The 16,605-nt window shown below is 43.6% G+C and overlaps 1 protein-coding gene across 1 annotated transcript; it reads left to right on the forward strand.

Annotated features, from left to right (window-relative positions):
- Positions 1 to 8,930: 8,930 nt before the first annotated feature.
- LOC134407677 (olfactory receptor class A-like protein 1) lies at positions 8,931 to 9,845 on the forward strand. The gene has a single exon (XM_063139623.1). The coding sequence runs from the start codon at positions 8,931 to 8,933 to the stop codon at positions 9,843 to 9,845; it is 915 nt and encodes a 304-aa protein (XP_062995693.1).
- The last annotated feature ends 6,760 nt before the right edge of the window (positions 9,846 to 16,605 follow it).

The following is a 16,605-nucleotide window of genomic DNA, read 5'->3' on the forward strand; positions in this document are numbered from 1 at the left end:
TCATCTTGGTACTACCTGGGGAGCGCCAGGTCTCATGTTCAGGATATGAAAAGGAAAGAGAAAGGGTACCTGAGTGCATTGTAGACTTTAAAGGGTGGACTAGGAGAGGGGCCAAGAAAGAGCCTAGAGCTGAGGCACAGGATCATCTGCAGTTTTGTGTTATACCTGCTCCTGGACTGTACCACTTCTGACCCTAGGTGGTAGAATGACATGTTTAAAAGTTCTACCACCTTGAAAAAAAAACCTAAATAAATAAAGCCTGCCTTGCACATCCTGAAACTAGCAGTTTAAGGAAGGCACTAGACTTGAGATACTAGATGTAAAGGCTTAAACAAAAAGGGGCAGTATTAACACAGCAATACTACACTAGCATAAGCTATCTCTAGCACAACACTAATAGTGCTTGCTGGTGCAAAACCGGCTCCGCCCAGCTGAAAATTTGGGCGGGAAGCCGGCCGTTGTGTCTGGGGAGGAGCCTTAATAAACGCTCCCTAGCTGCTCCCGGGTCACGTGCAGAGGGCTGGGTGGGACTGCTCTATATAAGCAGCCCGCACCAGCCTCTTGGCCTCTTTCGGGTTTTGCTGACTGCCTAATTAGAGCAGTCAGCAGATCGGGGAAGGCAGGGCGTTGGCTTACCAGCGTCCCTTTGAGGCGTTCCTGGCTGAGCTGGAGCGGTTTCGGGCAGCTGTGGGTCGTTTTCCGAACCCGGAGAGCTAGTGAGGGACGAGGCAGCGAGCCTTTTAAGGGCGGCTGCAGCGGCGACGGCTGCAGCGAAATCGGCGGCGCAGCAGCAGCACAACAACGTGGTCTGAGCGGCCTACGGGCCAAGGGCAGAGCGCTTGGGCACGGTCCGCCTGGAGTGGGGGAGGAAAGCGCCACCAAGAGGCCGGGCTCTGGCCTCCTTTAGGGGCGGCTAACCTCGTGTTCTCTGGCTGAGGCCAGTGTGTGTGGAGGTGCTCCCGCGTAGGGCGCGGAACACACGGCAGCAGTATTATTATCATTATTATTTTATTTAAGCTGTGCTTTTCAGGGGCTGGGTGGCAGCCACAGGCATTTGGGGGAAGTTTTTTCCACGTCTTAATATTCATTTTGCAGCATAGTCAGTGAAAGTATATTCAACCTCCTTGTTTGTAAAGTTGATATCTGTTATTTAATTAATTTAATTTAATTGAATTATTATTATTATTATTATTATTATTATTATTATTATTATTATTATTTTCCTTCTTCTCTTTCTTCCTCTCTCTCTTCTTTTCCCCCCTCTTCTTGCCAGCCACTTTACTGAAGCTAAGCAGGGTTGAGTCTGGTCAGGGTTTGGATGGGAGACCAAGTTTAAAAGTTTCCTTGACTGTCCTGAATTACCACTGCTTAAGGGCAGCCCCTGAATCTTTTGGGCTATAGGGCTTTATTGCCTTTACTGTTCTAGGCTTTTCTGCAGGAAAAGGGATTCTGCAAAATGCCATCTAAAAAAGGTTTGGGTGGTGCTAAGGGCAAGGGTAGAGCCACGCGTACTCCAGCCAAGCGGCCTCCACCCCAACCTCTTTCCTTTTCAGAAGATGAGGAGCCTACTCTAACTCAAGTATTGAAGCATATAGCTGCACTAGAACAGGACAATGCAAGCTTACATCAGCAGTTAAAGGCTTGCACTACTAGTACTCCCAGTGCAAATGTGCATAGGTCTGTGGTAAATGATTCTTCTATTCCTTCTAAGCAGAATCCGGCTGGGCCTGATTGAACATCGGATCAGACAGCCCAATCCAGGCACAGTGTTCTAGCACAAGACACCACAGCTTCGCCTTCAGTGGATGCAGCATTAGCGGTTCCTGTAGCCAGCAGTACGCTTCACAGTGAGTGTTGTACACACACCACACAATGTTCACCACCATGGCCAGCACTGGGATCCTGGGGTTTCCCTCCATGGGCCCTAGGCCAGTCCTGGCCATTTTCACGCCCTATCGAGTTGGAGGAGAGAGAGGAAACGGTAGCCTCACCTAAGTCTGTGATTGATGCCTGTACTCAAGTGTGGGCCAAATCCAGTATTGGAACTAATACAGTGGCTCTATCCTGAAGTCAAGGTACACAAAGTCAGGCAGGAACTAGTACCAGTCTTCTTAGCTTTCCTTGTGTATCACAAACGACACAGACAGAAACCACATCTGAGACAGCACCAGGGCTCATTGATCCTTATTCTTCAGCCAAAGGCTCTGCAATCCCATATGGGGCTATATCAACTCCCTTAGGTTACCATCTCCTCCCTGCTACAAAGGAGAAGATATGGAAGGGCGAGTATGTTGACATTTTCTCGCTCTTATGCAGGGAAGAGGAGCAGAGTGAAAAAGAGAAAGATAAGGATAGGGAGCAAGAAAAGAATAATAATAAGAAAATAGAGAGGATGTGGTCAAATTGGTTGGCAGGTTTTATTATTTTCATAGGAGTAGTGATCCAGAAGCGCCCAGAGAAGGCTTCTGTTTTGCTCAAGTACTTGGATATAATATACCGGTGCTATACTGAGTATCTAGGCCCGACTTGGTTGGCGTATGATGAGGCATTCAGACTCAAAGCGGTATTCATGCCTGAGCTGAAGTGGGATGTCAAGGAGCCAGAATTATGGCTCCAGTTCATGACACCTTCTAAGCCAATTTCCGGCGAAAGGGCAGACAGTGGCCACATTTTGTCCAGGCCGGCGGGCTCCATAGGGGGGTGGGGACCTGTCGATCAGGCGGTTCAACCCCGTCTATTTTGCTGGGAATTTAGTTCCAAAGGGGCCTGTGGGAGGTCACAATGTAAGTATAGACATGAGTGCTCCCTGGGCGGGGCAGCACACTCTTACTCTGCCTGTCCACGACTTAGAGGAACTAAAGGCAACTTGTTGCCTGGGAAAAAATCCAATAATTCAGGAGCTTCATTTAAAGGGCCCCAGCCCAATCAGGGTGGAGGTGCTAGCTAATTTGTTAAAGGACTATCCGCATCGGGAGGATGCCTCATTTTTGTTTAATGGTTTTGCATTTGGGTTCAGGATCCTCTTTCAGGGACCCAGGTTGCCCATTTTCTCAAAAAACCAATCTTCCATAAAAGGCATGGAGGAGGTGGTAAGAGAGAAAATTAGCAAATAGGTTAGGGCTGGCCAAGTATTAGGTCCTTTCACAACGGCCCCTTTGCCAACACTTCTGCCAATACCTCTGGGTATTGTGCCCAAGAAAACCCCCGGTGAATTTCGCTTGATTCACAATTTATCGTATCCCCCAGGGGAATCAGTTAACGATGCCATTCCTCCTGAGTTTTGTACAGCCCGTTATGCCTCATTTGACAGTGCCATACACATGGTAAGGCAGTGTGGAAAGGGAGCACTAATGGGGAAGTGGGATATAAAATCTGCCTTCCGCCTGTTGCCTGTACATCCAGAGGACTTCGAGCTTTTGGGATTTTCCTTTCAAGGGAAGTTCTTTGTGGACAGGGCCCTCCCAATGGGATGTTCTTTGTCCTGCTTGACCTTTGAAAGGTTTAGCTCGTTCATTGAGTGGGCTTGGAGAATTAGGACCAAGCCCCCAGTCCAATCAGTGTAGGATCTTCATGGCAGAATTCGAGGCCTTAGCAGAAGAGCTGGGAGTCCCATTGGCACAGGAGAAGACTAAGGGCCCCGCCACTGGAATCCACATTGATTCCGTCCAGCAATCCTGTAGTCTCCCCAAGGAGAAGTTAGGGAGGTGGTACCTAACCCCGATTAGATTGAATAAGATAAATGATCAGCATTCAGCAAATTGTTGGAGAGGTTGTGGGGAAAAGGGAACGTATTTACATATGTGGTGGGAATGCAAATATGTACAAAGATTATGGAAGATGGTGTTTTTTGAAATTGAAGAAATAGTGGGAATGAAAATAGAACAAACACCAAAGATTGCATTACTGTCACTATTTGAAGATATAAAATGTGGAAAAGAAACTAAAGAGTTGATATCGAGTTTGCTGACTGCAGCACGATTGATGGTAGCTAGGAACTGGAAGATTCAAGGGGAATACTCTATTGAAGAATGGTATAAAGAAGTATGGGATATAGCTATTAATGATAAACTGACTTGTAATATTAAGTGGAGAAAAGGTATAACTAAAATAAATGAGTTTGAAGGAATCTGGAAACAGTTCCTAATATTTGTGTTTACTAAGGGAAGTGGGAAACCGCCAGCAGAAGAAACAATAAGATTTTGGAATCAGGAATAGATCCCGAGGTGGGGGGAGCACTATTATGTCAAGAATGATTATGTTATGGTATAATATTTTATAGTTAATATCTATTCAATACATATGTGCTCAACATTTATTCAACATGTATGTAGTATGTAATAGTTGTTTTGATTTTTTTTTAATTGTAATGTATGTTTAATCAATGTGGAAAAGCAATAAAAAAAAAGGAGAAGTTAGGGACCTTGAGGGCATTAGTAGCGGCAGCACACGCTGCCAAGAAAGTGACTCTTCACCAGTTGCAAGAGCTAGTTCGGCACCTGAATTTTGCCTGTAGAGTAGTGGCTCCAGGGCGCGCCTTTCTTAGGTGCTTATGTGATGCTATGAAAGGGGCTAAACGGCCCCTACATCGCATCAGGGTTTCTGCGGTTATGCGGGCAGACCTCGAGGTCTGGATGAACTTCTTTCAGAGCTATAATGGATTTCTTTCTGGAGACAAGAAATATTGTTGGAATCTCAGTTTCAAGTTAGGTCAGATGCCTCCAGAGCTTTCGGCTTCAGTGTTATCTTCAAGGACCGCTGGTGTGCCCAGCGGTGGCCTAGAAAGTGGAGAGAGTCCGACATATGCCATGACCTGACCTTCTTGGAACTTTTTCCAATTGTGGTTGCAATTTGGTTATGGGCTGAGCTGCTTTCGTCAGCCTCAGTACACTTTTGGTGCGATAATATGGCTACCGTTCATGTGATAAATTCTTTAACCTCTAAGAATCGCAGGGTTATGGGATTAGTGAGGGCCATGACTTCTCGTTGCTTACAGTATAATGTAATATTTTATGCACACCATATTCCTGGGCTGGATAATGGAATCGCGGACGCTTAGTCGCATAACCAGATGTCCAGATTCTGGGAGTTGGCACCAGCAGCAAGGCAGTTCCCAGATCCCATGCCCAAGGTGCTTTGGGATCTTGGAGATCCAAAGCTTTCGAAGCAATGAAGATGTCAGTGGCCCCCAGAACTCGTGCCCTATATGAAAGATCAGGTAGGGAATTTGGCCTTTAGGTTCAAAAGTGAGCTGCCTGACATATGGCCCATACCTATTGACCATCTTCTAGAATACTGCATTGCTTTGCATTGCAAGGGTAATTCTGCTAGGACAATTAGAGGGAAGTTAGCTGGCCTATCTTTCAAAGCAAAGATTAATGGTTTGGAAGATACAACAGCTGATTTCAGGGTGCGTAGAATGCTTGAAGGTTGGACAAGGCTCAACCCACCAATAGCTGACCAGCGTAGACCTGTTACCCCCGAAATTCTCCTTGGGCTTCATGCCCAATGGGCTAAATTGTGTTTTTCTAATTTCAAGCAATGTTTGTACCATGCCACAGCCCTTACAGCATTTTGGGGGGCTTTTAGAATCAGCGAAATATTGGCTGGGTCTAAAAAGGACACTTCTCTGAGAGCCCTTCAATAGGATGATCTCCAAGTAGGCAGTAATGAGGTTCACCTTCATTTAAGGTGATACAAAACTGACCAAAAAGCTTGTGGGGTTTGGGTGGACTTGTCTCCCACATCCCGGGAGGAATTATGCCCAGTAGCAGCTTTGTCATCCTACATCAAATTCAGGGGTAACTCCCAGGGTTTTCTTTTTTGTCACATGGATGGGAAACCTCTTACTAAGTACCAATTTTGGGTGATAGCAAAACATGCGTTATCACAGATTGGATTGAGTTAGGTTCAGTTCGGAACCCATTCATTCAGGATTGGGGCAGCCTCTACAGCCGCACGTGCCGGCACGGATGAGGACAAGGTTAGAGCCATTGGCAGATGGCGATCCAAGGCATTTAAAACCTACATGCGTAGGTAGACAGTTCAGTTAGTCAGATGTTAACAGTTAATTGTTGTTTCAACAGATCCATGGAGGAGGCCAGATCTCATAAGAGTGGTGATTTGCGGGCACAGCATGGTGTTTTGGGCTTGTCGCAGAGCTTCAGGAGCGGCTGTTGGCCCACAACTGGCATTGCACCTGAAGCCACGGTCCAATGGATTGGGCGGTGTGGGCTCAGCCTTCTTCGTTTGCTGTTTTTTGATAAGGTTGTTTTTTGCCCACCACAGGTTCTGGTTATACACCTGGGGGGCAACGATCTTGGGCTTCTAAAAGGGAAGGCCCTAATTTTACAGGCCCAAGCAGACTTTGAGATAATATGGAGACGTTGGCCAGATACAAGGATTGTATGGTCCAACATGTTACCGAGACACCTGTGGCGTGAAGGATGTGACGCCCAGGGCTTAAATAGGGCGGTCAAAAAAGTTAACAGGGAAATAAGGATATATTTGCAAGGCAGGCAGGGATGGGTCATCCCTCATCCTGCTGTAACTGTTGACAGGCACGAGTTATACAGGGCCAATGGAGTGCATCTCTCCGATGTGGGAAATGATATTTTCCTGCAGGATCTTCATGTGGGTTTGCGGGACCATTTCCCAGGGTGGGGGAAGTGAACCTAAGCTGAGGCCTGGTTCACTTCATTGGCAGGGATGTGCGGGAATTGCATAGTTTAGCTAGGATGGTAAGCACACTGGCACCTTTTGGGTGATTGGCATATCCAGACGGCCTGTTCCGCAGGGCTCTGTGGCTTATGCGTCAGGATATGGTATGCCTTTGGAGACCCTCCTGTTTCATCTACTCGCTGTCATTATGGCAGCGAGCGGGGGTGGAACAGGGCGGTATCCCCACACTTACATAAGTGACTGATAAGCAAGGAGCCGGGTGAACCGGCTGCTCGCTTGGAGTGTGGCTCGCCCATATGGACAGGCAGTATTGCCTGAGTTATGATGAATTCCCGCAGTCACATGAAGATCCAGGGAGGGTTGATTTCTCCAGTTAATTATAAATAAAGAGGCCCAAGTTGTATCCACGGTCTGTGTCTGTGTCTTATTTACGGCTTCCTCCTCCAGCGCACAACTAGATTTCCAGAGAAGTCCATCACACCACCAAATTTGAGCTAGAGATAATTTACTCTAGCACAATGGCATTTATGTTAGTATTAATGCCACACTGGATACTGTCAGCATGCATTCAAACATTTGACCTTCACCTCCAGTTTGAACAGTCACCAACTGTTAACAGTATAGCTTGGCTCTTATACTTCCTCAATAATCCCCAAAGCTTTATAGAGAGGACCATACTAAAAGCCATACTTTTAATAGACTGAAGTGGATTGCCTCTGCTCTCCATAGAAATAATGGGCTTCCTAAATTTCAGAATATGAGCACTCCTGGGTTGTTTAACCCAAGAATTGGGGGGGGGGCAAAAAACACAAAGCAGGCTGCATCCTGTGCATTGTGTCCTGCCCACCTGGGCCCACCCTGTTCCTGGGCTGTTGTTGGAATGTCCAAACCTGGAACTCTGGGTTGTTTAGGGCTTAAAAACCAGAGTTAACCCAACACTCACCCATGGTTTGTTCTTGGGATGTTTAATTCAAAGGGTTGGTGTTGAACTTTAAAGCCCTAAATGGCTTGGGACCAGAGTATCTAAAGGAACATCTCCTCTTGTGTGAACCTGCCTGAAACCTTAGGTTACCTTCAGAAGCCCTCCTCTAGGTGTCCTACCAAAAGAAGTTAGACACATGACTACAAGATAGTAGGCCTTCTCAGTTGTGTTGTCCTGTTTATGGAATGCCCTCCCAAAAGGAGGCTTTCCAAAAGTCTACATTGTTATTTTTTCAGCACCAGACTTTTATTTTGTCCCACACATTTTATAGACATATGATGCAATCCTATGCATGTTTAGACAGAAGAAAGTCCTATAATGTCCAACATTGAAGTTGTAGGGCTTCTTTTCTGCCTAAATATGCATAGAATTGTGCATTTATTTAATTTTTTAATTTTTATGACTGTTATTATAGATCTTTATATTTATCTATTCCTATGCTCATTGTCATTTTGTATATATTTTATTCTTTTAGCTGTAGTTTGTAATTCGCCCAGAGAACACTTATTGTGCTGATTAAAAATATAATAAATAAACAATAAATTAATTGATGATACCTGAGTTCTGAGTTCTAATCAAGTTTCTACCCAGCAGACTTTTTGGAATGTATGTGCCGGTCCTCCTTTTGAAGAATATTTATTAATTCACTTTCCAGCCTACTTTCTGCTTAGAAAATACCAAATGCTACCTTCTTTTTTAACCTGACACCAGCTAAGATTATATTAGATGGTAGCAATATTGCATGCTAAAAATAGAAAGCTCTACTTAGAAGCTAAAAAGGCTCTTCAGTGCCTCTAAAGACAAATGGTATTATTTTTTGCTGGTTACTGGATCAGCAGTCTGTCTCCTAGGAATAGGACTAAGGCAGCTGACTCTACAAATTTAGACCATTGAACAATGATCAAAACAACACAATAACAGGAGATCAGCTAATGTCTGCTAATGCTTACTTTTTGCAGAATAACTTTTTTCTCCATCCTAGAATTGAGCATTTTAGATTGTGAGAGTAAGTGTCACCGAGTGGACGTACATAAGATCTCACTGTTAAGTAACTTACCAGCTTTCCAATGTGCAGTTTTAAACAAGGAAGTGCCTGTATGCATATACCATTAACATTTTGTTTTGTTCTTCAAATCATCTGAAAAGAGCATAATTCATGTATGCTTCTGCTGATGCACACAAAAACACAAATCTGCTACTTTTCAACACTTTTGTCTTATAGAACACACAAAGCCACCGACCTTCCTCTACACAGGCCTAAGCATCTGCGATGCAAGTCTGGTTCATCTTGAACATGCTTGGCTTCATTTCACTTGACATGATAGGGATCCCAGGAAATCTAGCTATCCTCTATGCCTTCATCAAAGCCATCTGTCAGCAGAACTTCACACCCAGTGAAATCATCCTGGGCAAACTTGCACTTGCGAACCTCCTGGTGATCCTGACGAGGGGAGTCCCTCTCACCTTCCGAACACTTGGAGTCCACATCATGTACGATGGTTTGAGCTGTGGCATCGCCCTCTATATCTATTGTGTGAGCAGAGCCATGAGCATCTTCTTAACGTCCATGTTGGGCTGTTTCCAGTGTCTCTTAATTGCCCCATGTCCTCCCAGGTGCTTGCGGCTGAGGCACAGCATCCTTGCAAGGCTCCCTTCCATCATGATTTCCCTTTGGTGCTTCAACCTACTCGTCTGCTGTACCCGTTTGCTCTACTCCATGCCTCGCACTGGTACCAACTGCACCAAGGAAGAGATCACTGTGGTCTATGACTTCTGTTGTGTGGTGTTCCCTAGCCAACTCTTATACTTTGGAAATGGAGCCGTGTTTGTTTCCCGAGACATGTTCTTCCTGGGGTTGATGACCTTCTCTAGTGGTTGCCTCCTCTTTGTTCTTCATCAGCATGGGAAACGAATGAAACGTTTGCCCATGCTACAAATGAAACATGCAGAGATCCGAGCAACTAAATCAGTAATGGGCTTGCTGGCCATGTACCTTCTCAGCTTTGGGCTGGACAGTGTCTTCTGGATGGTTAACCTTTGTGTATCCCCAGTCTCACTGAGGTTTGCAGATGCACGCATGTTCTTTGACTCCTGCTACTCAGCCATAAGTCCAATGTTGATTATCCTAACAAACAGAAAGATTCAAGCAAGCATAAAGTGTGGCATTGGGAAGAGCTGGGGATGAGTAGGGCCCCGTTCTCTTCCATGGCATCACTCTGCACTTTTGTTTCACCCCTCCTTTAACTATGAAAATTTCTGAAATTAATTCCAATATTGGTGCATATGTAATTGCTTTAGCTTTGAGCTCCTTCACAACTGGGTGGTTTCTGGGTTTTTGGTTTTTGTGTGTGTTTGTTTGTTTTGCTTTGTTTTTGCTTTGTTTTTCTGTTTTGTCCTCTCTATTACCAATGCACACATGTTCATTAATAAAACACTCTGAAAAGCCCCCAGTCTTGATGTGTTCATATGTATGAATACATTAAGATTCTTTTTGTGCAGTGTTTTACTGATGTGCCAAAATACAGGTATGCATTAGTAAAACACTACACAAAATGAAATGTGCTACAACCATATGTATAATCACATCAAAATTGCTTTTGTTTGCACACTGTCCATACATCTTCCATCTGTTTGGAGAAGATCTCAGCTTCAGACCACTCAGATGGCAATATTCTGTACCTATTATTATTATTATTATTATTTATTTATATAGCACCATGTACATTTCATCCATACTGAAGTGTTGTTGTTGTTTTTCTTCCAAAGCTTGACAACCTTTTCTAACAAATAAATTCTAGATGGGCAACTGTATTTGTAGCAAAAACAATGAAGATTTTATTGTGGCATAAGTTTTCGTGGTCTAGAGCCTATTTTGTCGGCTACAATATTTCATGCATCTGATGAAATGGGACCTTATTTACAAAAACTGATACTACCTCACAATAAAATTGTTAGTCTTTGAGGTGCCACAGGAGTCTGTGTTTTATATTCTAACAAATTGCATTTAGGCTGGGAAAGAAATGAGGGAGAAAATATTCCTTATTATTTCTGGCTTGGATCCAGCAAGCCACCTGAGCACGCCTAAAGGGATTCAGCCTGAGCATAGAACAATTGACTTTCTGACTACAGCACTTGATGCTTCTCTGAAGAGTCCTGCAGAAGTAGCTTTTCAGAGGGCATGAGGAACTGTGGTAGGCATGGGAGCACTCAGGAAGTAAGCATGGGAACACCTTGGAGGGCTGAAAACTATGGGCCCAGCCAGGGCCGAACAAAGCTGGTGATAGGCCCAGGCCACATGGGAAATGTAGGTCCCATTTCAAACTGCTCATTAAGTATTTTTAATCAGTTCTAAATACATATGAACTAGAACGATTTATAAAAAAGGTAATGGCAAGCACTTTTATTCAAGATGTATATAAGACATCACTTCTCCACATTCAGAAATGCTTTACGTGCTTTTTGGGGGGCAAATTCATCAACAACAGAAAAATCAAGCAACTTTGCCTTGTCAATGAATGTTAATGTTCAAAACTGCTAATCCTTTCAAACATTCTTGCACCATTGCCGACTTTAAGTATGACTTGATTCATGTTAGGACACTGAAGCTCCTCTCATTAGAGGCCACTGTTGCTGGCAATGACAGAAACATTGCTACTTTGTAACCTCTTTACCAAAGGGTCCCCCTTTGCCTCTACTAGGGGTCTCAGAGTAAGCCCCCTCAAAATTGTAGGCCCATGCCATCTGTCCCCACTGCCCCCACCCCCTCTGCCCAGCCCTGGGCCCAGACCTAACATGCATTTACCTGGGACCTATCATGCATTTACAGACTTGTGAAGCAGAGAGCTGGGCCATACTTGCCAAAGGATTCTAAATCTCCTCTCTTCAGGCCTCCCCCTCAACATATGAGGGCAGGACCAATGGGGACAGCTAGCATGGCCCCACTTTTCCCCTCACACGATTGTTATCAAGTGAGGGGTGAACACACAAGTAGGGTTATAGTGACATAAAGCTGAGAGACTTCGAACCCAGGATCTGGCAGTTTTGCAGTACTTTTTAATGGTTGTACGGAAGGAGAGTTCCTCCAGTTTTGACTTATACTGTCCCTGCAGTACTGTGATTTGGCAGCCCTAAGGGGACAAAAAGGCCAAAAAGCAACAGGAGTGAGTGAATCTCCAAATTGATTTAAATTCCTCAGCCAAAATCTGTGGCTGCAGGCTTCTAGCTAATCCCTTTAATACCATGTCTGAAAGATTGCAAACTGTGCTTTTCTGGACCTTTGCTGATCATGCTCATTGCTGTATTGTGGGGTCACAGTCAAGAAGAATCGTTTTCTGTGGGCACCAATAGGAAAAAAAAACGTTCTCTGGGTTTACCTGGTCACATATTACTGTTTAACAGTGACAGGGAGAGTCTGGTCTTTTAGCAGAGATGTTGCTGACTCTTGAGTCACTGCCATAATTGTTAAAGGTGAAAAATTAATTATAGTCATGCAGGGAGATACTGCAAGAGGACTGACATATAAATCCTGCTGCTCCTGTGAAAGATTATTTGAAACGCTCAAGGTTGTGTCACAAAATGGCATTAGAGGGGATTTCCCAGTAAGTTTGCTGTTTATATGCTTTGAATATAATTGGTGGGATTAAAAAGTGACCAGAGTGCAATTTCAGGAGATCAAATACCTGTCTTTATTTAAGAACGGAAGAAGGTCTGTGTGACTTTCATTGGAAAACTCCTCCATGTGAAAGTTCCACCATGCCACATTACAAAGGTACATGTTGCTCCCAGAACAAGATCATGATGTCACTACTCTCTCGCTCTCTGGTGCTCTGAAACTCCCTGCTTTTCCCAATGAAACATTTGGTTAAAACCAGGCAGAACAATCCTAAACAGCTGCTAAAGTGCCTCTCTTCCAGAAGTAACCCTCTTCCAGAAAGGCACCGTGGTCTGCTGCAGAGGCCCAAGGTACGCCCAAAGAAAGAGGGCCACTGGTTCTGTTTCTGTTGGACGTATTCTCCGAAGTGGGGTGTTCAAATAACAGGTATGTTGAGGATGGCCTTTGACCTACAGAATTCACAGCTCCCTCTCTTCCCTGAGATGCTCCAGAATTGGGCCCATTAACTATGCCAGCCTGGAGCTGGTGTGATTATTTCTCCCTCTGGCAACAAAACCAGTATATACTGGAGAACGTAAATTAAAAATCATCTCCCCACTACCTCTCACCTCCTGCACTGGCCAGAGTGAGCCAGCAGGGCTTTGGAACTGGCGAATTGTCTACCACTTCACTCTCTTTCCCCAACACACTCTTAAGATTGTTAGTCCTCATAGTAAATCACAGTGAGACCCAAGTCCATCTTATTATTATTATTATTATTATTATTATTATTATTATTTATTTATTTATTATTATTTATTTATATAGCACCATCAATGTACATGGTGCTGTACAGAGTAAAACAGTAAATAGCAAGACCCTGCCGCATAGGCTTACAATCTAATAAAATCATAGTAAAACAATAAGGAGGGGAAGAGAATGCAAACAGGTACAGGGTAGGGTAAGCAGGCACAGGGTAGGGAAAAACTAACAGTAGAAAGTAACAGTAGAAGTCTGCACAACATCAAGTTTTAAAAGCTTTAGGAAAACCGCATTGGCTCACGTTTGTCCTTTGCCACACTTGAATGCAAAATTCCTTGCCTTCCTCTTGTTGTTATAGTGGTTTCTTACTGCCTTTTATAGCAGCAGTGAGGCTTTAGGTCAATGCTCCATGCCCAGCACAGCAGACATCAAGAACTTTGCAGCAGTTTTGCAGCACTCTGAGATGGTAATACCTGCTGAGACTCAATCCAGACAAGACGGAGTTATTGTTAGTGGCTGGTTGATCTGTTCTGGAGGTGGTTGCACTTCCCCTAAAGAATCAAGTTCATAGTTTGGGGGTTCTTCTTGGATCTAATAATGTAACTCAAGGCACAGGTGGCCTCAGTGGCACGGAGCAGCTTTTATCAGACTTGGCTTATATACCAATTGCATCCTTAGCTGGACAGAGATAGCTTTTCCATACTCTGGTGACACTTCATATGGATTACTGCAACACACGATACATGGGTCTGCCTTCGAAAATGGTCCAGAAACTCCAGATGATCCAAAATAAGACAACAAAATTGTTAATGGGGGGTGGCCAATATGAACGTATTACACCACTGCTTTGTGATCTGTACTGGCTTCCAGTCTGTTTCTGTGGCCAATTCAAAGTGCTGGTATTGAACTGAGCCTGGTATTAACTTCTAAAGTTCTAAATAGCTGGACTATCTCCTAAGATCCTAAGGGTTCATCACCGAAGACTGAAATCCCACATTCTTATTGGGGCTTTCTGCTTCTGGTTTCTTTCTGGGATTACAATGGGTTTTTTTACATGGCACACATGTCATTTGAGTTGAATTTCTATCTTTTCCATTACACAGGGCCATCTAGTGGCTGAATCATAGTGCAATGCCAACATTTCACACAGCCGATCAATCAGAACAACGCCCCTTATTGTGTTATCTCCAATCTTTTTGAAAGGTCATAAACCACAGGAGGGGTTCCGGAGGCTGACGACATCATGTAACGGACCCGCAAACCAATCTTGGTCACACAATATAAGCCCTGTCTTCAGAGACTGTCCTCCATTTGTCCCCACCAAATGAGGGCCTTTTCAGTTGTGGCACCACTCCCCAGGGAGCCTCACCTGGCACCTACGCTGTGTCTTTTCAGCACCAGGTGAAGACCTCCTTATTCCCCCTGGCATCTTAGTCCTTCCGTTTTTGTTGTCTACAATCTGTTACTGTATTTTTAAATTGTTACACTGCTTCTGGTTTTTATTTTGGTTTTATACTGTAGTTTAAAACTTTTATAAGTTTTATATTGTGTTTTATCATGCTATATTTTGCAGTTTTCATTGTTGTAAACAGCTCAGAGAGCTTTGGAAATATAATAATGAAATAAATGCAATACAGTACATGCAGCTTCCAGGCAAGACCCAGTGCTGTTTTCGTAATTTTAAGAACTTGGTTGGTGAACAAGGAACAGAGACAAGCTGAATAAGAGCAGTCCTTGATATCGGATTGCACCATTCTAAATTTTGCCCTATATTTCTAGACACTGTGTCTAGGCCTTGCTCAACATTGGAATGTCTCAGATTGATTTGCTGTTCAACAACACAATAGTTTCTCTGCCCTTCGCCCCCCTCATGTTGTTTATCCCTTTGCAGAAATTTATCTCCAGATATATGCACTTACCTAATTAACTCCCTCCCCTAGCATGTTGGGTCAGGCATAGTGCTTACACACCACCACCACACTTACAACCTAACATTTCCAGGTGCTCCTGTTGTTCCACACTAATCACACTATTGGGATACACGGTAAACACATGGAACTCTCACATGGCGTTCTCTGTTGTGGCACATCGGTTGTGGAACACCCTCCCCTTGGAGGCCCAACTGGCACCAACACTGGCTTCATTTCAGCACCAAGTTAAAACATGAGTCTTTATCAAAGCCTTTGAGGGCTAAATTCTTCACGGTTACACATAGTTTTAATTGCTTTAATTGCTTTTATATATTGGTTTTAATTTGTTAATGATTTCATGTGTTTTTAGCTGTGTGTATTATTTATGTTTACATTGTTCTGATCTTACCTGTACACTGCCCTGAGATTCCAGTGATCTAGGGAAGGATATAAATGTTTTAATAAACAAACAAACAAACAAACAATTCCCACTGATTCTCAGAGAAAACCAGAAAGGACCCCATATAAAATATACTATGCCTCTCTCTCCTTCAAAAAAGAACAATCTCTTTCAAAAGGTGCTGAGATTGCAACACATAGAACACTTATACTATAAGTCAAGATGGTAGTTATACTCCACAACATGTGGTAGAACAAGATGGGTGAACAGACCACTGGTGATCTAGCAGGGTTGAGATTTGCTGCTGCTCTTCATTTCCTTTGTCGCTGAGCTTTTAAATTCACAGAGTACTTTCTGAGTTAGAATCCGATAAGCCCTTATACTGTGCTTGCTTAGAACTGCATCTCTAGTGAATGCAAGCCAGGTTTATCATTCTTGATAATAAGATTATCTTTCTTTTCTAAGTAAGCTTCACTAGTGGGAAAAGCCTCTAATACAAATCAATATCATTTACCGGAGGACCAAAAAAATAAAGAGAGAGAGAGAGAGAGAGAGAAGATCTATGACAAGGATGCTCTGATTAAATGCAGTTCACTCAGAGAAGTGAAGTCCAGCCAAAGCTGCACTCCCAGCTTCTTAAAATTCTCATAAGCACTCCTTTTAAATGTCCTGTTTAACTCTGTAAAATTGTGCCTTTTTGTCCCAGTCATTTTATTGCTTACAGTCTACTACCCTCTACTGGCAATTCCTATTAATGTTGCAGTCACAGCTAAATAACAGTAACATCCAAGTTACACAATTCAAAAATTCAAGGAAAATGTTGATGTTACACTTGAAAAAAAAAACTTATGTAGAAAATCTTAGGAAAGCCAAAATAATTGTGATAGGATTCACCATGTTTCAATTTGTTGTACACAAGAAAATGAAGCCACAATCTATTTTTCTCCACACGGTGTTTTATTTTCTGAAGCAGGGTTAAGGGAGCAGATTGTATTTCAGAAAGCAATATCCTCGCCAGGTAGGGGACACTTGGAGACCTTCATGCCCACTTACGGTGTGAGCCATAAGTCCTCCCATGGGGATTAAGGTAGCCAACAACCGACACCAGGTGGAGAGAATTTACAGGCCAGCTGAGGATGAAGTGAGACATTTCCTGCTCTGGGTTCAAATGGGAGCTAGAAGGCCTCATCTAGGCTGAAACTGGTTCAGGAACTCTATCATCTGAGGCTAACTTTGCAAAATCATACATGTGTCTTATTATTCATGATGTCACAGGTAGCAG

This window comes from Elgaria multicarinata, chromosome 1 (assembly GCF_023053635.1).
Source record: "Elgaria multicarinata webbii isolate HBS135686 ecotype San Diego chromosome 1, rElgMul1.1.pri, whole genome shotgun sequence".
Taxonomy (NCBI): domain Eukaryota; kingdom Metazoa; phylum Chordata; class Lepidosauria; order Squamata; family Anguidae; genus Elgaria; species Elgaria multicarinata.